The 20,212-nt window shown below is 34.0% G+C and overlaps 1 protein-coding gene across 2 annotated transcripts; it reads left to right on the forward strand.

Moving 5' to 3' along the window:
- Positions 1-349: 349 nt before the first annotated feature.
- LOC100745803 lies at positions 350-14,711 on the forward strand. 2 transcript variants are annotated; one of them, XM_012382750.3, is made up of 4 exons: positions 350-556; positions 1,391-1,625; positions 10,522-10,685; positions 10,896-14,711. In XM_012382750.3, exons 3-4 carry the CDS (start codon positions 10,543-10,545, stop codon positions 13,408-13,410), a joined length of 2,658 nt encoding a protein of 885 aa, XP_012238173.1. In that variant the 5' UTR covers positions 350-556; positions 1,391-1,625; positions 10,522-10,542; the 3' UTR covers positions 13,411-14,711. The 2 variants fall into 2 exon arrangements, with proteins under 2 accessions (XP_012238173.1, XP_003484604.1); XM_003484556.4 differs by having other exon boundaries at positions 352-565.
- The last annotated feature ends 5,501 nt before the right edge of the window (positions 14,712-20,212 follow it).

The following is a 20,212-nucleotide window of genomic DNA, read 5'->3' on the forward strand; positions in this document are numbered from 1 at the left end:
TCTAAATCAACTGACACGAAATATAATATAATTGAACCTAATTATTTAATATATAAATGTAATAAATATAATAACATGGAAATTCTTTTTAGAACCACTGTATATTTATTGCTAGACCAGAAACTGTCAGCCAGTAGTTTGAAAGTTACGTGACCAGTAATGTTTACCTTTGCTGACTTAATTCGTTGAACAAAGTATATTTTCATTAAGTGAATATCAAAATAAGACTATAATTATTAAACTTTTTAATTTATCTAAACTAGATAATTTATTTATAATTGTGGAATTTTTTCTACTGTGAAAATATAAAAAGAAAAGGTATGACATTGAAATATACCGAAATTCAAATTTAGTTATGAAATGTTAGTACTACTGAGTACAACATATCTACGGGGCTTTCACGAGCAATCGCACGGAGAAGGACGGTCATTACAGAATTGGCTGTAGATAGGAAAGTTCGGCGTCGAATGGAGAAGAAAATTCCTTTGTTGTGTTTGAATTTGTTTACGGCGTCTATAATCAGCATTCTCCTTATGAAATTTGCCGTTTCTATACAGTAAGTTCGGTGAGTCAAATATCCTGGTGTGCTTCTCAAAATATTTCGATCAACATTTCCAAGTTGTGAAAATGGCGGATGGGTAACTAACAATGTGAAAAAATTCTCCTTCTTATCTTTGAAGTTCTGCGTTGCTTTCAAAGCTCATCGTGCATGTATTTATTTAATTTTATGCACTTTTTTGTAATTTTTACCTATTATATTGTCGTTAAGAACTTTTTTTGCTTTAGATTGTTTTTATCGTGTTTCGGAAAGTACAAGAAACGGAAGCTTATTATCGCTTTGTTATATCGAGTGCAACAAGCAACGCTAAATTAACTTGTTCGTTAATTGTTCATACGATTTAGATACGTTCAAAAATTTCATTAAATATTATTTATTTAATAAAATCAAACATATAATAAATATAGTAAATACGTTTAAAATGTATGAGATAAAATATCTTCTAGTATTACTACCGTATTAATTTTGTACAGTTTGATTCGCTAAGGTTAGTATTTTTAACTTACGATAAAGGAAAATAAATTTAAACATTTATTTTTCTCCCTTTATACATATATGTAGATATTGTATTATATTATTATATTAAAAATTATGTAATATTGAACTCTAGTAAGACAAACATGATATGATTTCCTGCAAAAATTAATAAATAAATATAAGAGAACAATTAGGAACTTCAAAGTTAAGAAACAACACATTAGACGTAATGGTTAAAATAATATTGTTGAAGATTAAATAAAATTAAAATTTAATATTTATTTTATAGTTACAGTTACTGTTTGTTATAAGAGGTTTATAGGTACAGTATGGAAAAAATGATGTATGTTGCAGGATCTTAGGCAACTGAGTGTGTGTTAGGTGACAGGATCAGGTATCAACATCATCATGGACTTTAGTACAATGACATGGTGCAATTGACTCCTTTCCCGCTTCTCCATTTTATTATCCTTCGCTGATGGACTGTTTGCTGCACGGTCATCTTTGTTTTCATCGACTTCTTATCTTTCATCGTACATTTTAACTGAGGGTGAAGAAGGAAGAGATTTCTCAAGTATCTAAAGAGAAGGTAATGCTTCATACAGTAATGTAATAAAATCTAGCTCATAATTGTGGAGGGAAGTGTTGTGATTTTACTACAGGCTCATTTAGTTCTTCGTTATCTTGGAACATTCCAAGATGGTTGTTGAGAGTTAAGCACCATTTTGCATTTATAATTCACAAAGAAAATATATTTTCTTTTCATTATACGTTCATGCTATCTAATGAGAAATGGTAAGTAATTAATAAAATAGTAACATTGGGAACAATAAAGTGACCAAAAGCAAACTATTACATAGAAATGGAGAACATTTTACATATTTGCATGACTGCCTTTTTTATATGTTCTTCATTTTTTTAAAAGTATTGATCACCACATGCACCCTGATATTATAAACTTACCTTAATAAAATTTAAAAACTGATAATTTTTCTCGAGATATACATATCATGAATTTGAATGGTACCGAATTAAGTACATGAATAAATTCAGTAAAGAGATTTAAAAAGATGATTATCTTTATAAATACTGTTTCTTATATAAATGTATATCTTTCTGTTAAAAATTAATATAGATAATTATAATCGTGGATTCTGCTCGTGTTGCATAAAATTGAACTCAAAGTTTATATTTGCCATCTAAAACATATACATTTTTTTTTTGATAAATCTTTGTTTCATTATATGCACTTGAATACCTTGAAAAACTTAAAAATGTAGCAAGTATGATTATTTGATTAATTTATTATACATGAAAGGTAGGTAAGTTTATTCGTACAAATTTATGCATAAATAAAATATCTATATTTTGCAAAGTTCAAATCAAAGTGCATATTTTATATTCACACAACTATTATTACTTACAACAAAAATTCTGAAAATGTAGGAAATAATTAAGAGATTTAATAGTTATTTATTTTTACCATATAAGCCAAGTTTTGTTATTTATTATTGCTGCAAAATGAGTAGCAGGAAACGTTCAAATCCAGTTAAGACAAAATGGAAATCGCGCGAAAAGGGCATTTAGATATAGATCGTGACTTTTACATAGTATATTCCACTGAATACAATAAGCTAAGCGGAGCGCAAAAAAAGCCGGAGTGGGATATCTGCTGCATCCGCCTCTTCCCCTGATTCTTTGCTGTGAAGTGCATATCTCTTGCAAGGTCTTTGAAAGCTGGGAGTCATCGCCTTCTCATTGAAGTGCATTTCCGTTGCATGTTCTACGTGGACACGGTGGTCATCGAATTACTCTACAAAAAAGAATTTTCCTAACACTCTGTCCTTCCTGTCGCATACTTTACGCATTGCACCGGTTTACGAAGTGCAGTTTGTTTCCGTTGGTTTAAGGCACGTATCCATTGAACGAGAAGCGCATCAATAATGACGTAAATTTCTACTCGGCACCGTGGCGTCGCTAAGTTCTAGAAGCATAATTACGATATTAGTTTCTACGAATTTGTAATAAATTAAACATTACGTTAATCGTAAAACAATTATAAAACAGTCTTTTATAAAAAAAGAACCAATCTGATTACTCATTTCTAAACGTCAAACGCGTAAAACATACCTACATAACTACTTGAGAACTCAAAACAACGTTCTGGTACTCGCCAAACTTATTATTTATGGTGAGAGTTCTTTATATAACAAATCAAGAAGCAATTGTATTAATTAACTATCATGATCGTTTCACTACGTCGCAAGAAGTGTTATTTCTGATGCTGAGCGACGAGAAGAAACGCACGGATCGAATATAAACATGGACGATGGCAATCAATTATTTATTCTGTCTACACTACAGTACACCGTATTACTGACAACGTATAATCAGATCGTGTATACAACACGAGAGTGTTTCGCTACTGATTGCATCGCTGGGTCTTTTATACTTGTTGATATATACTTATAATAGTCATGCTAATGCTTTCTTAACCTCGTTTATTGAGCGGATCGAAACTTTGGAATTTTTCATAGGATTCGAAACTTCTTTTGTTTCACAAATACATAAGTATGATTGATCTAGAATATAATAAACTTAAAATTTAGACGAGTACTTAAATTTTCAATGAACATATTTTTAAGTTAAAAAAGATAAGTATAAGAGAAGTTTCGAATCTTTCATATAAAAATCGATTTCTATATTTCGATTTTATAATCGATTTTATAAGATTTTTCTTATAATACAGAAAATGCAGAGAGGTAAACGACCAAGAGAGAGAGAGAGAGAGAGTAATCGTTATAGTGATGGCGACAAAGAGAGAGAAACACGTGTGTGCGACGTTTTGGTCGCTGTGAATGCTTGTAAGTTGATACAGCTACAGTTCACGTTGATCGCATAAAAGCCTGACGAATGGAATCGAGTCCCGTTTGTTTCGTTGGATCCCTTTTTCTTATTTATACCGTATCTTTACGACCTCGTCCTTGAACATGCAGCCAGCCTTGAATTACGGCGATTTTATACCGATACATCGACCTCTCCTATTCCCTTCTACCGTTTCCGTAAATCTTACTATGAAAAAAAAGATGAAAATTTAGATAAGAAAGCGAATTTATTACAATTTATATTTATAGTTTAAAAGCGAAGATGAACTTGCGGTTCAACACGGAAGTGTAACTTGGACAAGAAAAATATCAAATTTTAAACTTTATTTTTTATAATATTAAATCTGATATAGTCGAAGTACTTACATCTTGTACATAGATTTACATTCAGGGACGTATCTAGAAACAGGCTTTTAAATGATAATTAATTAGCTCAAGGGAGCTACCCTTAACAGAATACAAAATTCACACGTACTTGTTTAACGATAGCTGAACTCATTTCATTCAATTTAACTTTGAGTAGACCACTATTGCGTTATTCATTTTTTCGTTAATATTAACAATATGTGTCTGCGTTTAAATTTGCCACGCGATGATTCGCCAGAAGTGAAGTACATACATCAAACGCAACAAACTCATCGTACATTTTTCAGCGAATGCTTGAACATTTTATCTGAAATTGTGTTTAAAATTTGAAAGGCTTAAGGTGTTAAAAAGTTTTCTGAACGGTTTTATCGAATCTCCGATATGTGCTCGAAGGATCTGGCCCCTGGTCCTGACGGAAGCTCGACGTATCGCAGTTTCACGAAAAAGACAAAAAGAAACTAAAAACGGAGAAAGAAACGTTTGAAATGCGCGTTCGTGATTCCTTATGGATTTTCTTTCTCTCACGACATCATGGACGCGTCACCGCTGTTTGGATGGAACCTGAGGTGGATACTTGCCGATTTACCCTCATCGTTGTGTATTAATTTTTCCATTGATCCATGTCGGCGACGAAGTTTCACGACAAGCAACGATCTTACTCGAACTACGATATATCGATTGTTTAGGTTTGATCCTGATGGATGCTCGAGTGTCAGAATATTAACTTTCTAATATGACGAAATCGTATTATGACAAAATCGGAATTCTTTATCTCTGGGATCAAGAATTGTCATAGAAAATTGCATTGCTTGTATCGGTATGAATTCAAAATTACCTTATAATAAGCAAGTACAATTAAGTTCCATTAAATCTAATGTAACTGAAAACGTGATTAAATTTAAGGCACTCGAGGTAGATGGTTTGAGAGAACGAGTTAATTGTGACAAAATCTGCTGCGGAGTTAAGAACCCGATTTACGTGGAATTTCATCTGCAGACTGCTGACTTGATAACGCAGTTTCAAGGATTCGCTAGACTTTCCTACTCGCAACTGGCGCTCTGGAATTCTAGGTATCTTTGTCCTTATGCAAGTGAAATATCTTAAAAACGAAGTCGACGCAGTGTATAGGTCTCCATAGATAATTCCACTCTCCTAGGAACCTTGTATCCCATCATTAGAACGTTATTTTATAATATCATAAACTTACTGAATTTTACGACATACCTTTTTAAAACTTATATTTTAAACTAATCGTGAGTATAAACGTGAAATGCGATACCGATGTAGTCTTAAGGATTGCGTTTAGAAGGTATTCACGCTGCATTATCAAAGTTTGAATCTACCGAGGATTCTTGTTCTCTATTTTTAGAACGCTGTCTGGTGGATTTCTGAAACGGAAGGCTGCGTTGAATTTGAGGTGATTTCGACATTATAAGTAATAAAATCGACAATCTTTGTTTATAGTTCGATTATAAATTTATGTTAAATATTCATAGTTAAGCATTCCCCTCTTCTTTTTTCTTTTCTTTTTTTTCTTTTCTTTTTTTTTTTCTTTTCTTTTCTTTTTCCTTCCCTAACAGAAAAATCATGGTCTCGTAGTTACTTATTATTTGCCAATTCGTTTTTTAACATTTTTCACTCCCACTGACACACGCCTTACGTCCTTTCAATTGTTTTAATAATATTGCTGATGGCAATCGTTGAGTTTTTGTTTCGTTACTGTTGTGTCTTCATGCTTAAAAGAAGAACATTTTATCGCAGATGTGTTGTTACTCCTCGCTACTTGACTACTGATTTACCTAAATAATTCGCGATAGCAAAGCTTCTCGATAAAAAAGACCACTGCCTGTTAAAAAGGGAAATAACATTTCAATAATAGCGGAAATGTTAAACGGTTGTTTACAAGTCTCTATTTATATTTAAACACATGGTAAATAGTGGTCACCTAATAACGATAATAATTGTTTCATCGTGGGAGAAGGGTGATTTACGTTTGGTAAATATGAGAGACCAAACTTCAGGATTGCTACTTTCAGGTCGTGCAGACTATAATCACTTAAGAAGAGGCGAATAATAAGAAACGTCATATCTCATGTGAGCTTTATTACAGATGAACGAGCCTACTCTTGATTTCTTAATGGATTCTTATATATTATTCTGCAAATTCTATTTCATTTCATTTATGCTTGCAAATAAGATCTCTAATTAATATTTCTTTGTAAATATTTCTATGCATATCTGATACTCCATTATCTCTATTTTAATTAACTTATTCACATTCAAGCTGATTAACTATTTCTACGCTTGCTGTAATAGCAGTAATACTAAAATAATTGGATCTATTTCAATGACTACGTAATATTTGCAATAGTATACGAATCGACGATCGTTTATTTATCGGTCAATGTTTACGGATTTATGATCGTTACATGAATCATGGGAAAGTCAGTGGACGTGGAGTCTGTTAAAACAACAAATGCTTGTGGCACACGTGTGTGGAATTTGCTCTATTCTCCTACGGAACGTCCGGGGTTATATTGCTTCATAAACAACGACCGGCTGGTGAAAAAAGCGTACGGTAGAAAATAGAAATAATTCTGTTACTTCATCGGTGATCGACGTAATCATTGCGCGAAAAAAGACGCTGTTTGAATTTATTCTCTGTCTTTGGCAGTTCCGTCTTTTTGTATAATCTTCGAAAAATAGACTAATATTCATCTGTTTTCCTTTTTCGTTGGATTATTAACTGAAAGATAATTTAATTATTTTACTAATCGTAATTTCACAAAGTAGTTTGTACTTATATCGAGCCATGGAATTAGTTTAGACTGTAATTCAATTGGAGAGTAGGGAAAGCAGGAAGACTTTCGAAATCTAACAATTAGGATATCATGAATTATTTTCCATTACATCGTTATCTTTTATAAAAATAATGAACATGTAATTTATTCTCTATATGTATACACTTATTCCATGCTATTTATTCTTTCTTATTTCACTAAATAATTATCGCTGCTTTGCAACGCTGGAAATTAAAGAATAACCATCTTTTTTTAAATTCATTAAAAGAGAGAGAAAACAGGTTAGATAAAATGATGAATATTCTTTTTAATCCAGTTACATAAAAAGTGAAAACATCACACTGTCGATATCTTTGCTAGCTGAAGTATAGAAGAAAATCTCTCAAAGCGATGATATGAAATTGATAAGATACTGAAAACAATTTTCCGATTATTTTTTATGGAAAATGACAGGTTTTAAACAGGCCTGATCGTCTTCGAACGGCAACGACGCTATAAAACTGTCCCTTACACGTTGTAGGGACAGCGAGAATCTAGAAAGGTCAGAATTGATATTTCAGAATGTTTTATTCATTCGACACAGACTCGTTGGCCGGTTATTATTCATGCTTTTAATCGATTCGTGGAGAAAGACCCTCAGGACTTGTACTGCATTAGTCGTGATAGCTCGATAACAATGCATTACAATAGTACTCGTATACTTGTTAATCTGTTAACTGAAAAGGAAAAGATATTTTGAAGATGGTACACACTTTATACAGATTTTATCTTAAACTCTATAATTTCTTCTTTATCATATAACTTCTAAATCTTATATCTATCTTAAGTTCCCTATGTAAATTATTCTTTGCTTTTTAAAATACATTTAATATACACGAAGTACCTTATATTATACCTATACGTAATAGCATTCTATCTCATATCTTCTCAGGTTCTTATCAATCTACTTATTTTGATAGTGGTACATGTAAACTCCGATGTTTAATCAATTTTGCAACTTGGTTATATCGTGGAAGCTATTACACCACGCTACGGTAATACAATTCAACGATCGTTAAATCTGAAATATTCGAAAGCCTGCCAGATTTACGAAACCTTTCAAAACCCATACGCGATACATACAGTAGCTTTCATGATATAGCGAAAGAGTACGTTTGTCAGTGTAAACCACTGGTATTCAGCTATTTCATTTACCAATAGAAGACCTAAAAACATTCATTGTTACTTTAACAAATTAGAAAACAAGATTTATAATTTTCATATGGATTTTATTTTATTCTTTATAGAAAATTAAACATTTCTTCATGCAGCTGTGGTCGAGGATTCAGGACCCGAGTCAATTTCTTTGTTCTGGCATAATTGCTTTGCCTTCTAACTGTTCTATGACTTCAGCGTATGTCTCTTCTCTGCATAATGAAAATCAGCAGTGATCAGCAGTGTTCAAACACCGAGTAACCACTCTGATTAATATCCAATAACACACAGACTCATACATATACGATATAAAGTTACATGTTCAATAGGAATCGATTCAGGGCATGTATTCGTGCTGATAGAAGCTCTCGTTTCTTATTTTTTTCCGGCTTTCTGACTGGGTTTCAGTTCTCTTATTCGACTCCTCGGATGTGTAAATTTCGATGCCTGGCCAATTTTTTACGATTTCGTAAAGTCGTAACGTATCGTGGAGGTTACTGTACCTGGAATAATCTTACGATCGAGGTCGTGTGCAATTACAACTTCGTGTCGGTGTTAGAAGACTCTCGGTTTCCGGAATGAATTACTTGAAACTGGGACGACGAACACGCGACTTCGAGACACGTAAGCCCTAAAAATAAGAGGTGCGATAAAACCTACGTGGAGAGTGTGCAGTTGATGGAACTCGAATACCGAGATCGTAAATCAGGCAATTAAAACATACTCATTGACGTAGTCGCACACAGAGCCTTACGTATCATATAGTCATAAAAGTCACAAAGACCATTTGCAAATTGCTACTTAAAATGTCACGAATTCGCTAATTAACAGATTGCAATTAAACACGTTTCTGGAAGCTGCTTGTTAGACCGCACATATATCACTTTTTAAACATATTGCCACCAAAAGAATTGCTCAGCACTTCTTCAAATACATATGTAAACTTCAATGTACATTTAAGTTAATGGCAATTGCCATTTCGATGCGACCAAGTATACATATGTATGATGATTCTTGTGTGACTGAAATTTTGTTTACTTATGAGCGAAAAAATAATCGTCGATCGGAATTTAACATGCCTGAAGAAACAAAATTGCCATTTAGTATAAATCAGTTATTTGGCGCCATAAAATTCAGACACATTGGTAAGCAGCTACGATAAAAATGAAAAAGTATAACAATTAAAATTAATATTCATTATCAGTCTATAATCGATCCGTATCCCAAAATGGTTTTCGTTGCAAAACTTACTATCACAGGAACGAAGAGTTCTTAAACCGATAGTGGATGATCAATTAAGTTTCCTAATTATTTCCCTAATTCCGCCAGGAACGATTGAAACTCGTTAGGAATCGAATTTGTTTCGCCAGATTGGTATAATCGAGAACAAGGTTGAAACGTAAATACTTAGGATTCTTTGGTGGTTGAACAATAAGATGGAATAGATACGATCGATGTAACCGTCGAGGCTCGTGTGCTGCTTGAAAGCTTACGAGATTGATGATGCTGTCTCCTCATACCTCGAGCAAATCGCGTTTCCCATGCCTGTTATGTCTCCTGGAATTCTTGGAAATAAAATTGGCCATCTCCGCGTGCCTTAATCGAATGGGGAACCGACATTGTTAGTTTCTCAAGTTTGGTGATTAATGTCTCGTATCTAAATCGAATCACCAAAATTTTCTAGATTTGGAATTGCTTCGTACTTTACTTGCGCTGTCTCTCTAAAATCGATAAATTTTTAATTCCCAATGTAAACATTAATAAAATAATATTAACGGTGAAGGAGAATTAATTTCCCGTACTTGAATGGAATTATGAGATTTTTAGGTCTTAAATTATTAATATTACGTTTCATATGGTATTTTCACTGTGGTATAAATTTCCATACGGATAAATTTGGCATTTCTAACTATTAATAAAAAGCAGGAGAAGGAGGGACAATTAAAAATTAAAGAATTAATATTTCCAAATTTTCGTATCGATAAATTCTTAATTCATCATCATCAACATCGATACAATGAAATTGAATAATTAAGAACTATTATAAACGTAGAAATACAGTATTATACCTCGAAGCTAATACCACAAGTATTGTACCAACAAATGAATATAAATTTCTACATGTACATAAAGGCAATGACAATAAAAAAATATGAGGAACAAAATATTCCTTCTAATTTCAATGTCCTGACTGTGAGTTTCATTTAATTTTAATTTCGGTTTTTCGATTTGGTTACAGATTCCCGAAAAATATTCGAAAATGAGTGTCATAATTAGACTACAAAACTTGGCATGGTCCGCAAACGCTCTGGATATTCGCCAGTTCTTCAGAGGCTTGAGCATACCGGAAGGAGGGGTGCACATCGTTGGTGGTGAGCTGGGAGACGCTTTTATTGCTTTCAGGTAAAGAAACAAATGTCTATTAATATTAATCTATTCAGATAAAAAGATAACAGGCGCGTTAAATTAACTATATATAACAAAAAGAACCATTTACCATTTAAAATTATTTTTAAAAAATGATAACAGGATATTTCTCGTTTATACAAATTCAAAAATATCTTCTTCAAAATACATTCGCTTCATACAGATTAAATGCGATGTAACTTGCAGCACCGACGAAGATGCTCGACAGGCGATGATGCATGATGGCGGCAAGATCAAGGAGATGAAGATAAAGCTGCTACTGAGCTCGCGGACAGAGATGCAAAAAGTGATCGAGGCAGCACGACAACAGACACTGAGTCTGCAGTCTTTCATGCAAACAGCACCAGTCGCTGTCGCACAGGTTGTTCAGAAGCCAGGGTCTCCTGGCGAACGAAGAGAAAAAGAAAAGGACAATGATAGCGAATCCAGCAAGGATCGCAAGGACAGGCGGGACAGGTCGCGATCTAGGGACAGATCTCGATCCCGTGATCGTGATAGGGATAGAGACAGACGAGACAGAGATAGAGGACGAGATCGTAGACGTCGTGACAGAAGCAGATCGCGAGATAGAGAAAGAGACAGAAGAGATAGGCGTCGTCGTCGTGATAGATCCAGATCTAGAGATCGTACGCGATCTAGGGACAGAGATACTAAGCGTAATTCCACCGGAGAGCGTCGGAAGGATGCCAATGATGATGATAACAATGATGTAGTTTGTGTAGGACAGTTTCATAAAGATAAGCCCGTGGCTGGTGCGAAGAAACCATTGGAAAATGGTATTTGGGAGGTTCCACCGCAGACACAGATACAGGCAGCCATGTTGGCGCCTGGAATCTTGGGTGCAGGAGTGGCAGCACTATCACAAGATGGAGAACAACGCTCTATGACATTTGGTAATTCTGTAATCGGACAACCATCGATGCTTCAGCAAGGCCAATTTCCTATAAATGGAATAAACGGTGTTGGAAGTTTGATGCAGTCACATATGCAAAGTCTTAGTCACACTGTAGGTATGGGTCCATTGTCTCAGAATGTAGGTGGATCAAGCCTACCTAGCTTAAGTACAGGAGTGAGTGCATTGAGTAGATCTAAAGAGCCTTGGAACCAAAATGATCAAGGCCGAATGGATTCAATTAGGTTCCCTGGCAGATCAGGTCAGTTTGGAACTGATATGTATGGTTCGAATGGTTCTCTGAACTACAGGCCAGGAATTAGACCAAGCAATCCTTTCCTCAGCAAGGTACAAGAATTGGAAGGACGCCGAAATCCACATGCTTTTCAGTCAAACAATTCTCAATTTAATTTTGACAATGACAGACAAGGGAACCGTAGCTCGACGAACAGCTCCAGGTTCTCCAATGAAAATAAGAGCAGTGGAGGTGGACACTGTGTGGAGGTTCGTAACATGCCATTAAGTGCCACGTACAATGATGTTCGTCATGCCTTTCAGGGTATTTATATCAGGAAAGACGGATTGAAGTTGATCAACGATAACCACGGGAACCGCGTTGGCATCGCTTATGTTAAGTTCAGCAAGGCTGAGGGTAAGGAGCTTGCTCTAGGCACGACTAGATTCGTCAGAGGATCAGAAGTGGAGGTATTACATCTTGATGAAAGCATCTTCGACAAAGCGGTAGACTCTTACTCCCCTGAAAAAGAAAGAGACCGTGGAGAAGATGGAATAGAAGATGTTAGATCCTCTACTTGTATTTTATTAACCGACCTACCGTCCTTCACTAAGGAGATGGATATAGCCAAATTGTTCCACGACTGGAAAATCAATGACCTGTTCATCACTAGTACCAAGGAGTCCGGAAGTGTTCAATGTATGGCTTATGTGCAATTCGCCAGAATAGAGGACGCGAAGGCGTCGGTGAATACGTCCTTGAAAATTGGCAATAAACCCGTGACCGCGACCGCGATCACCGAGGATAAGTTTGCTCAAGCGAAGCGCGACCACGAGCAGAACAGTATGAACCAAACCGCCAGCTCGGATTGTATTATCATGCGAGGTCTCCCGTTCCAGACAATTGACCGTGACATTTTAGACTTCTTCTCTGACATCGGTATAGTACCCCATAGAATACACATGTTACTCAATCAAAATGGGAAACCTGCCGGTGAATGTTTCTGTGAATTCGATACAGCAGACGAAGCTCTCAGAGCCACTGCAAAGAATGGTTTGCCTTTCGGGAAAAACGTACCAACCATAGAGCTGGTTCCGCGAGCTAAGATGTTAGAAACCTTAGGAATGGTGGATCCACAGATCATGGAGACGCAACAGCAACACTTTCCACCATTACAAGAGCAACGACCACGGTTCTCTGGACCTATGAATCATCTACCCCGTTTTGGTAACTCTGGATTTGGACCTAGATGCCCCCCTGGCTTAATGGGTATACCTAGACACATGTTAGGCCGACATCTAGGCTCCATGGATTATGTTGAGGGCTTTGGCAAACCTGGCTGTGTATTATCCTTGGAGAATGTTCCTTTTAAAGCTGATATTAACGAGATTATTGAGTTCTTTGGTGACTTTGATGTAAAAAGGGAGAATGTCATACGTCGGTATAATGAGAGAGGTATGCCTACAGGCGATGCTAGGGTAGCATTCGCATCACCTAGCGAAGCACAAAGAGCTCTAAGAGAGTTGAAACATTGCAAGATGAGAGATCGTACGATATACATGAAGCTAGCGTGAACAGGTCTTATCGAATGTTATCGAATCTGGGTTATGTCCAGAGTCTCCGGAAAAATCAAAAGGAATCCAGGAGAGATTGATCATAAATTGAGCTTGAAGAAATGAAAAGATAAACAGTATAAAAGATGAGCGATAGATGAACTGATTATATTTGTCAGTTATTAGATTTTTATGGGAACAATAAAGATACGTCAAAAACGATCAGAGGGGAGAACATGCTTCGAAAAGACGACAGTTCTTCGTGGATGGTGTACGATATTCATTTAGAAAGAGTTGAAGATATTTTTCAGTCACCTGCGACCTTTTTTCATTCGTTCTGAAATTTTTATGTATGAAAGACTGCATCGTTTTAAGAACATAAATTTGAATCATTCTTATTTCTTATCTCACCTCAGTGTCGTTCTTTATGTCATTGACATGGTTCTAAAGAATATTAATCTTTAGCGAAAATATAGTTTAATTCTGATCGAACAGAATGATGCGAAGATTTGTAATCTACGAAACCTCAGCAATTAGCAATAGCATAGGCAATTTTCATTCTCGATTGTTTTACGAGAAGATATTCTTTCCTTTTTGTTATTACGATTTAAGTTAATTTGTAACTTATTGACTGTTTAGTTTCTTTCTTATATGAAAGTCGGAATAAGATCATCTCGTAACATTTCGAAGAGACAGACGTTGTATTCCCATATCCATTAAGACTTAAGGAATGTAAATATAATGTAAGCTATCATTGATTTTAAAATTATCAGATTATGCCCTAACATTTTTCTTAGCACGTAATGTTATCGCCCAGTATACATGTTTTCGTTTATCTGATTATTATAGGTTTCTCTAAACAAAGCGCAATAAAGAGTACAATAAAAGACATTCATGCATGTATAGAGTAAACAGAATTTTCATCGTTATCACGAACTTCTCGATGATATTAAAATAAGCGCATTACATAAAAATACAAAAAAAAAGTACAAAATTCGAGTATCAAGAGGGCTTGCGTAAAAATAGACATAAAAATTGTCTTCGAATAAAAACATTCATTAAGAAACATCATATTTTCTACAACCAATTGTGTATGTATATTTACATGTGTATACTGCGTTAAATCAATTTGTATATAGATTATACATAAACGTACATTAATACATCATAAATAAATTCATCGCAATTCACATAGATGTAAAATAATATTTATACGGCGAATTTATTGACAAGATATAGGTGTACTTAAATTGTTCAGTTTGCTCTATGTTTTTGTTCGACGTAAGCACTTTAAGACTTCAATAAATTTATATTTACAGCGACATAACGGAGTCAATTTTATATCAATCTCCTTTAACTTTCCTTTTATTTGCTAAGTATAAGCGAACAAATTTGTAGGATCTTAAGAAGCACCAAATCAATTCAAATATATGGACCACCTTGTTTAAGAGTTAGTAGCATTTCGTGATTGTAGATTACAAAGTCGTACAAACCATGTAAACTCGCTCTAAAATGGCGAAATTTAGATATGAAATTATCAGAAAAAATTTAAAATCAATTCAGAGTTATACTAACTTGAAACTACGGGTCGCAAATTGGCAGTAAGTTAATCCAAACTCGTAGGCGTCATCTAGATTTATTTGAAAAGAGCACTTCGACGCTGCGAATCTTTAATTTGCAGTTTCTTGACGCTAGCTTTGAAATTTTAGAAACCTCAAACTTGCTGATCTAATTTGAGGACCCATATTAATTCTCAGTTTCTTCTACAACTTTGAATTTATTCCACATGACTCCTATGAGCCTATAGTGCTTAACCTTCACGCGAATAACGTCGTAATCATCTGTAATCTCTATCACTTTTTTTTACATACTCTCGCTTTTACTATATTACTATATTTTCTTTATATTCTCGCAATACTCGCTATTTGAAAATAATCGTTATTAATTTCATCCTACCATATTTAACATGATTTAATTATATATATTATATTTCATAGTATACTTTACGAATGCATTAATAGTAGCTTTGTAAAGGTTCACCTTAAAAATGTAAAATCTATTATTTAATTGAGTAATTTTGTTATCATTCATCTTTCACACAACTAGTGCAATTGGGTTTCTATCCATTCTATGCAAACACTTTCACAATCTCGTCGTTAGTGAAAATAAATGTGGTATAACGAGTAAATGGTGTCGAACTGCTCTTATCAAGCATCAGATTATCGATTTTTAATTGGAAGGACTGGATAGGATCCCACGTGATTATTTGTGCTAAATGTGCTGTGGCAGATCAGTGCTGCCTAAATATTGAATCACAAGCTATTTCTGTGACTTCTCTCCGTCTAGGCTCGTAACCTAAAGTACATACAAACGTGTTTGCGTGCGTTCAGCTCTAGAAGGTTCACCTGCAATGTATGCTATGCATGCGTAGGACACAAAGTTATTCGTGCACTCAGAAAACGTGACAATGTCACTAACGAGTCGCATAATGTTTGATAACAACTATTATTGACTAAGCTTCTTTTCTTGATCAATCTCTTCTATTTTATTTCTCCAATAGTTACATTAGACGATGGTGGTAAATATATTTGGTTTCTAAATTCATTCCTTTTTTCCTTCTAAAAATAAATTTCTAGGATAAAAATAATATAGTTTATTTTACTAATCGATTTTAACTTTGAAATGTTTTTTCACATATATACCTGCTACAGTAGTGTAGCATTATAACTAGACTATGGATGTTAATGTATTTTTGGGAAATTTAAATATCCAACAATACGTAAAATACATATAATAAAAGTACAGAGAATATGCACAGTAGAAGTTGAAATACATATCTATATATATATGTACATACGTATTTAGTTTTCATTTCCTTAGTTGTATTCATAAAAATATGAACTAGCATAAACATCCACAGGCTAATCGTGACAATTAATACAAATTTTTTATTTCAAGAGTTCACAGAGATTTTTCACATTACCTTTCCACACATTATCGATGAGAAGGTTTGTCAAAGTATATGTATTTGTTACGTATTGTCATAGTATGTTGAACCATTGATCAACCATTGATCAACATTGCCAAGATTATTTCCGTGAATAATACTTCTTTCAATAACGTTTATCGATCGAGTTAGTCGGAATTAAGCATGCTTCAGGATTTTTATCACGTGCGCGCTATTGGCTTGTCCTGCAAGAGGTGTGTACGATCTAAAGTACTTAGTTTTACATAACGATGATGCGACGATTCGATGTCAATCACGATCACGATTTTATGGTGTGGCATTGCGGTGTTATATGAGTCGCTTGTAAAGGTCACAAAGGCATCAGGCAAAAAATTTCGAAATACATTTTTAAACCTTTACCAATAATTGATAGGTTTACAAGTATAAATATTGTAACTTTATTATAGCATATTTGTAATTTATTTTCTTTTATAATTAGCTACTAATAGAAACAAGTGAGATTTGTTATAACTATTAAGAAATTTATGATATCGACATACTTTTGCAATAGGTAAAATACATACAGGCCATACGTATAGGCCAGATATGTCTGAAGTACCTACTATAATGCAGAAACAAATTTCAAAATACATTAACATTCAATCCATTTGAAAGAACTTACTCATTCTTTCGTTTAAACTGTGTTGTTGCTTTTGCCAGAAACTTTTGTTTTAAACTCTATTGGAATTTGTTCAAATTAAATTTTTATTGCGAATATCTCGATCTATGTTTTAAAAATATCTAAGTGACGCTTATGCGCATAATTTCAAGCCACGCAGAGAATGAACTGGATATTTATGAGCGTATTCAAAGAGGAATGCAACAGAGTCTGGCTTCAACCTTCGCCATTTATCGAGGCATTTATTGAACCGTTAATGATGGTTTATGGGGTGCGTTTCACGGTAAAGAAGAAATTTCTGTTTCATTTGCCTCTGCCGGTATGAATTTATGCACATTGTTAAATGATATATTTATGTAATGTGCTCCAGGATAGTCGAGCAACGTTACCGAGAATATCATTTGCTGACTCAATCGCGCGTAAAATATTCAGTTGTCATTGTTACATTGGATGCGATTTTTGTCTCTTTTTATTAGTAAAAAGATGTGTGTAAACATTCAAATTACTTTTTATAAGTTCGTTTATCTAATGATTATTAATTCTGATTAAGTTTATTTCATTATTTGATATACTGTTTTACATATTATCATTACACAGGATACGACTTTTAATGTGTAGATATTTCAATTACCTTATAGATTACTATGAATGATTATTAATTTCAGTTTATTTTATTTCACTATTTGTTATACTCATTTACATATATTATTAATATTAATGCATTTTAAATATTGGTGAAAATAGTTGTAATCCTTAACCATGGTATTTTATTTGGAATTTACTGAAAATTCCAGTCTTTTCTCAAACATGTATTAAAGACGTATTTTTTAATCTTGATGTTTCTAATCTTACACTTATCTTCTCTATTTCTAGATTGTCCAGTTAACATACAGATGTGTATTGCTACTTACGTGACTGAGCATGTAAGATTTATTCAGCTTTCAAGAGGGAAAGATAGATATTAGATTTAAATAAAGTCCTTAGCAACTTAGACAAACGATCATCTTAATAATAGGGTTCACAGGCACATACTTATGTATGATATATATACAAGACCGCGAAGAAATCGACGAATTAACCTCATTCTTCAATGACCCACCAAAGAATCTTTTCTTGTTTCTCCGATACTGGATGATCCAGCAATAGCAATCTACATTGCCGAACGTCCTAATTCACTATGATTACCATTATAATTACATGATCGACAGAGGAAGTGAACCATTAACCTTGTTCGATTTGCTGTGTCTACAGGAAGCCTAAATTTAACGTTTCCGAATTCGTATTGTTCCACACGTGAATTACAACGACTACACTAACATCATCCCACCTTTGAATTGATGTATCATTGTTGTCACTATCACGGATTAACTTGTACTGTTAGAAATCGATCGAGTGTCTCACAATAGAATGTAAACTTTGATTTATTATAATGATGGTAGAGCCCCTTAGTGACGAGAAACGTGCATCTGAAGTACTACATTTATTTACTTATAACCAGATTTATTCATTTGTTAACTCTTGTATTAACCCTTTCGTCAGTATTATTTAAATTCTTATGAAAAAATAGAATTTTAAATACAAATATGTATACAGTAGCGAACATATAAATAGGGACAAATTTATATTAAAATTTTCAACGTAATTTAGTTAGTAATTTTAGTTAGTACATAATTATTTATTTAGTAATTATTGAATTTACTAATAAATATTTTCCTACTAGGTATAATAAGTTCTTCTCTATATGTTCATTAAACGTAAATGGGAGTGATGCAGTAAAGTAACATTTGTGTCAAACTTCAATTTAATTTCAATTTTAATCAAATCTTTTATTTTCTACGTTCACCAGAAAAATGGATTATGCATTTTCATATTACTCATACATTTTAATTAGTGGGAAAAATAATTCTCACCGTCTACGAAAGAGTTAACCAGATGGCGTTTTTGTTTTATTCTGCGCAGCGTGATACTCGTTATCGAAGGAGAAAAAGCAAATGTAATTTCGTGATGAATGCTTGGCCCGCTGTGTTCGATAACTAAAGTCGTTCTTTGTGACTGCTTGAAGATGCTGAAATAGAGACTGCAAACAAAGAACGGAAGTCTCACAGCCGTGACGGATGAATCCGTTCTGCCGCCTAAAAACAGGCTTTTAATACCGAGACGGAAACTTTTTAGCTTTTTTAATGTGTTTATTTCCTTTCGTACGAGGGTAAGTAAATCTGTTGCCCTGCTCGAACGAACGTCATTATTAAAAAGAGATTTTAACCTTTTGCTTTTTTTCTGATATAGTTCCTCTAGGACATATATTTCCTTAAATTATGTTATGTTATTCTGTAATTTATACATCAAAGTAAATTAATCAGATTTAATTAGGTGTGTTATTATAATATATTAGTAGAAAATTAACTTCTGTTATAATATCAATTCTATTTTATTGCAAAATTAATAGAAGTCATATATCAGGTGTTCCCTAATTTACAATAAAAATGGGGTCATCGGGAGATTCTGTGGCTCAAAATAAGACAAAACTCAAGATTGACGAAATTGCGTTGCAGGCTTCATTTTTGAAAAAGTCGAATTTGAACATTTTTTTATTGTAAGTCTTACACTAATTCTCATACAAAAAATTGAGAATTTATAATACAATGATTATTATTCTTACAGAATTGTCCTACTTTCGCAGCTACTTTCGGATCTTTATAAAACAGTCTGATCAGACAGAAACACAGATGCGATCATGCCCAAGAATATTTCCACAAATTATACTGCTTGAGATTATTAGTGAAGGAAACACAATCGTATGTTATTAAGGCCATGTGATCAAACACAATCTACGATTAATTACGAAAATATGGATCGATTAAACATTAAACAAGCAAAAGAGCGCTGGTTTCGGTCGAATCAACATGATTTATCAAAATCACTGCGATTGCTATTTGCATTGGGACTATTGTCGTGCACGTTACGCAAGAACGTGTTTGCACCATATAAACGGGAAATCGATTTGTATTTTACCTTTCACGCCAGCTCGCTTCGCCGAAAGAATTCGTTCAATTTCTCGTTGCAACACTATTGTGTGACGAATCATCGTTTGCACGACTCTTTCGAGATTATGCATACGTTTCGCTCGAGTAAACCAATGACTCGTTCGTCGACGAATCTTCTCTCCTTGTCGCGCTGGATACAGTTATGCTTGCAAA

Source organism: Bombus impatiens, unplaced genomic scaffold (genome assembly GCF_000188095.3).
Source record: "Bombus impatiens unplaced genomic scaffold, BIMP_2.2 scf_0019, whole genome shotgun sequence".
NCBI lineage: Eukaryota > Metazoa > Arthropoda > Insecta > Hymenoptera > Apidae > Bombus > Bombus impatiens.

Coding starts and splice junctions, on each gene's coding strand:
- LOC100745803 (XM_012382750.3), top strand. CDS start 10,543: ATGAGTGTCATAATTAGACTACAAAACTTGGCATGGTCCGCAAACGCT. Junction 10,686..10,895: donor GACGCTTTTATTGCTTTCAG/GTAAAGAAACAA, acceptor TGTAACTTGCAG/CACCGACGAAGATGCTCGAC.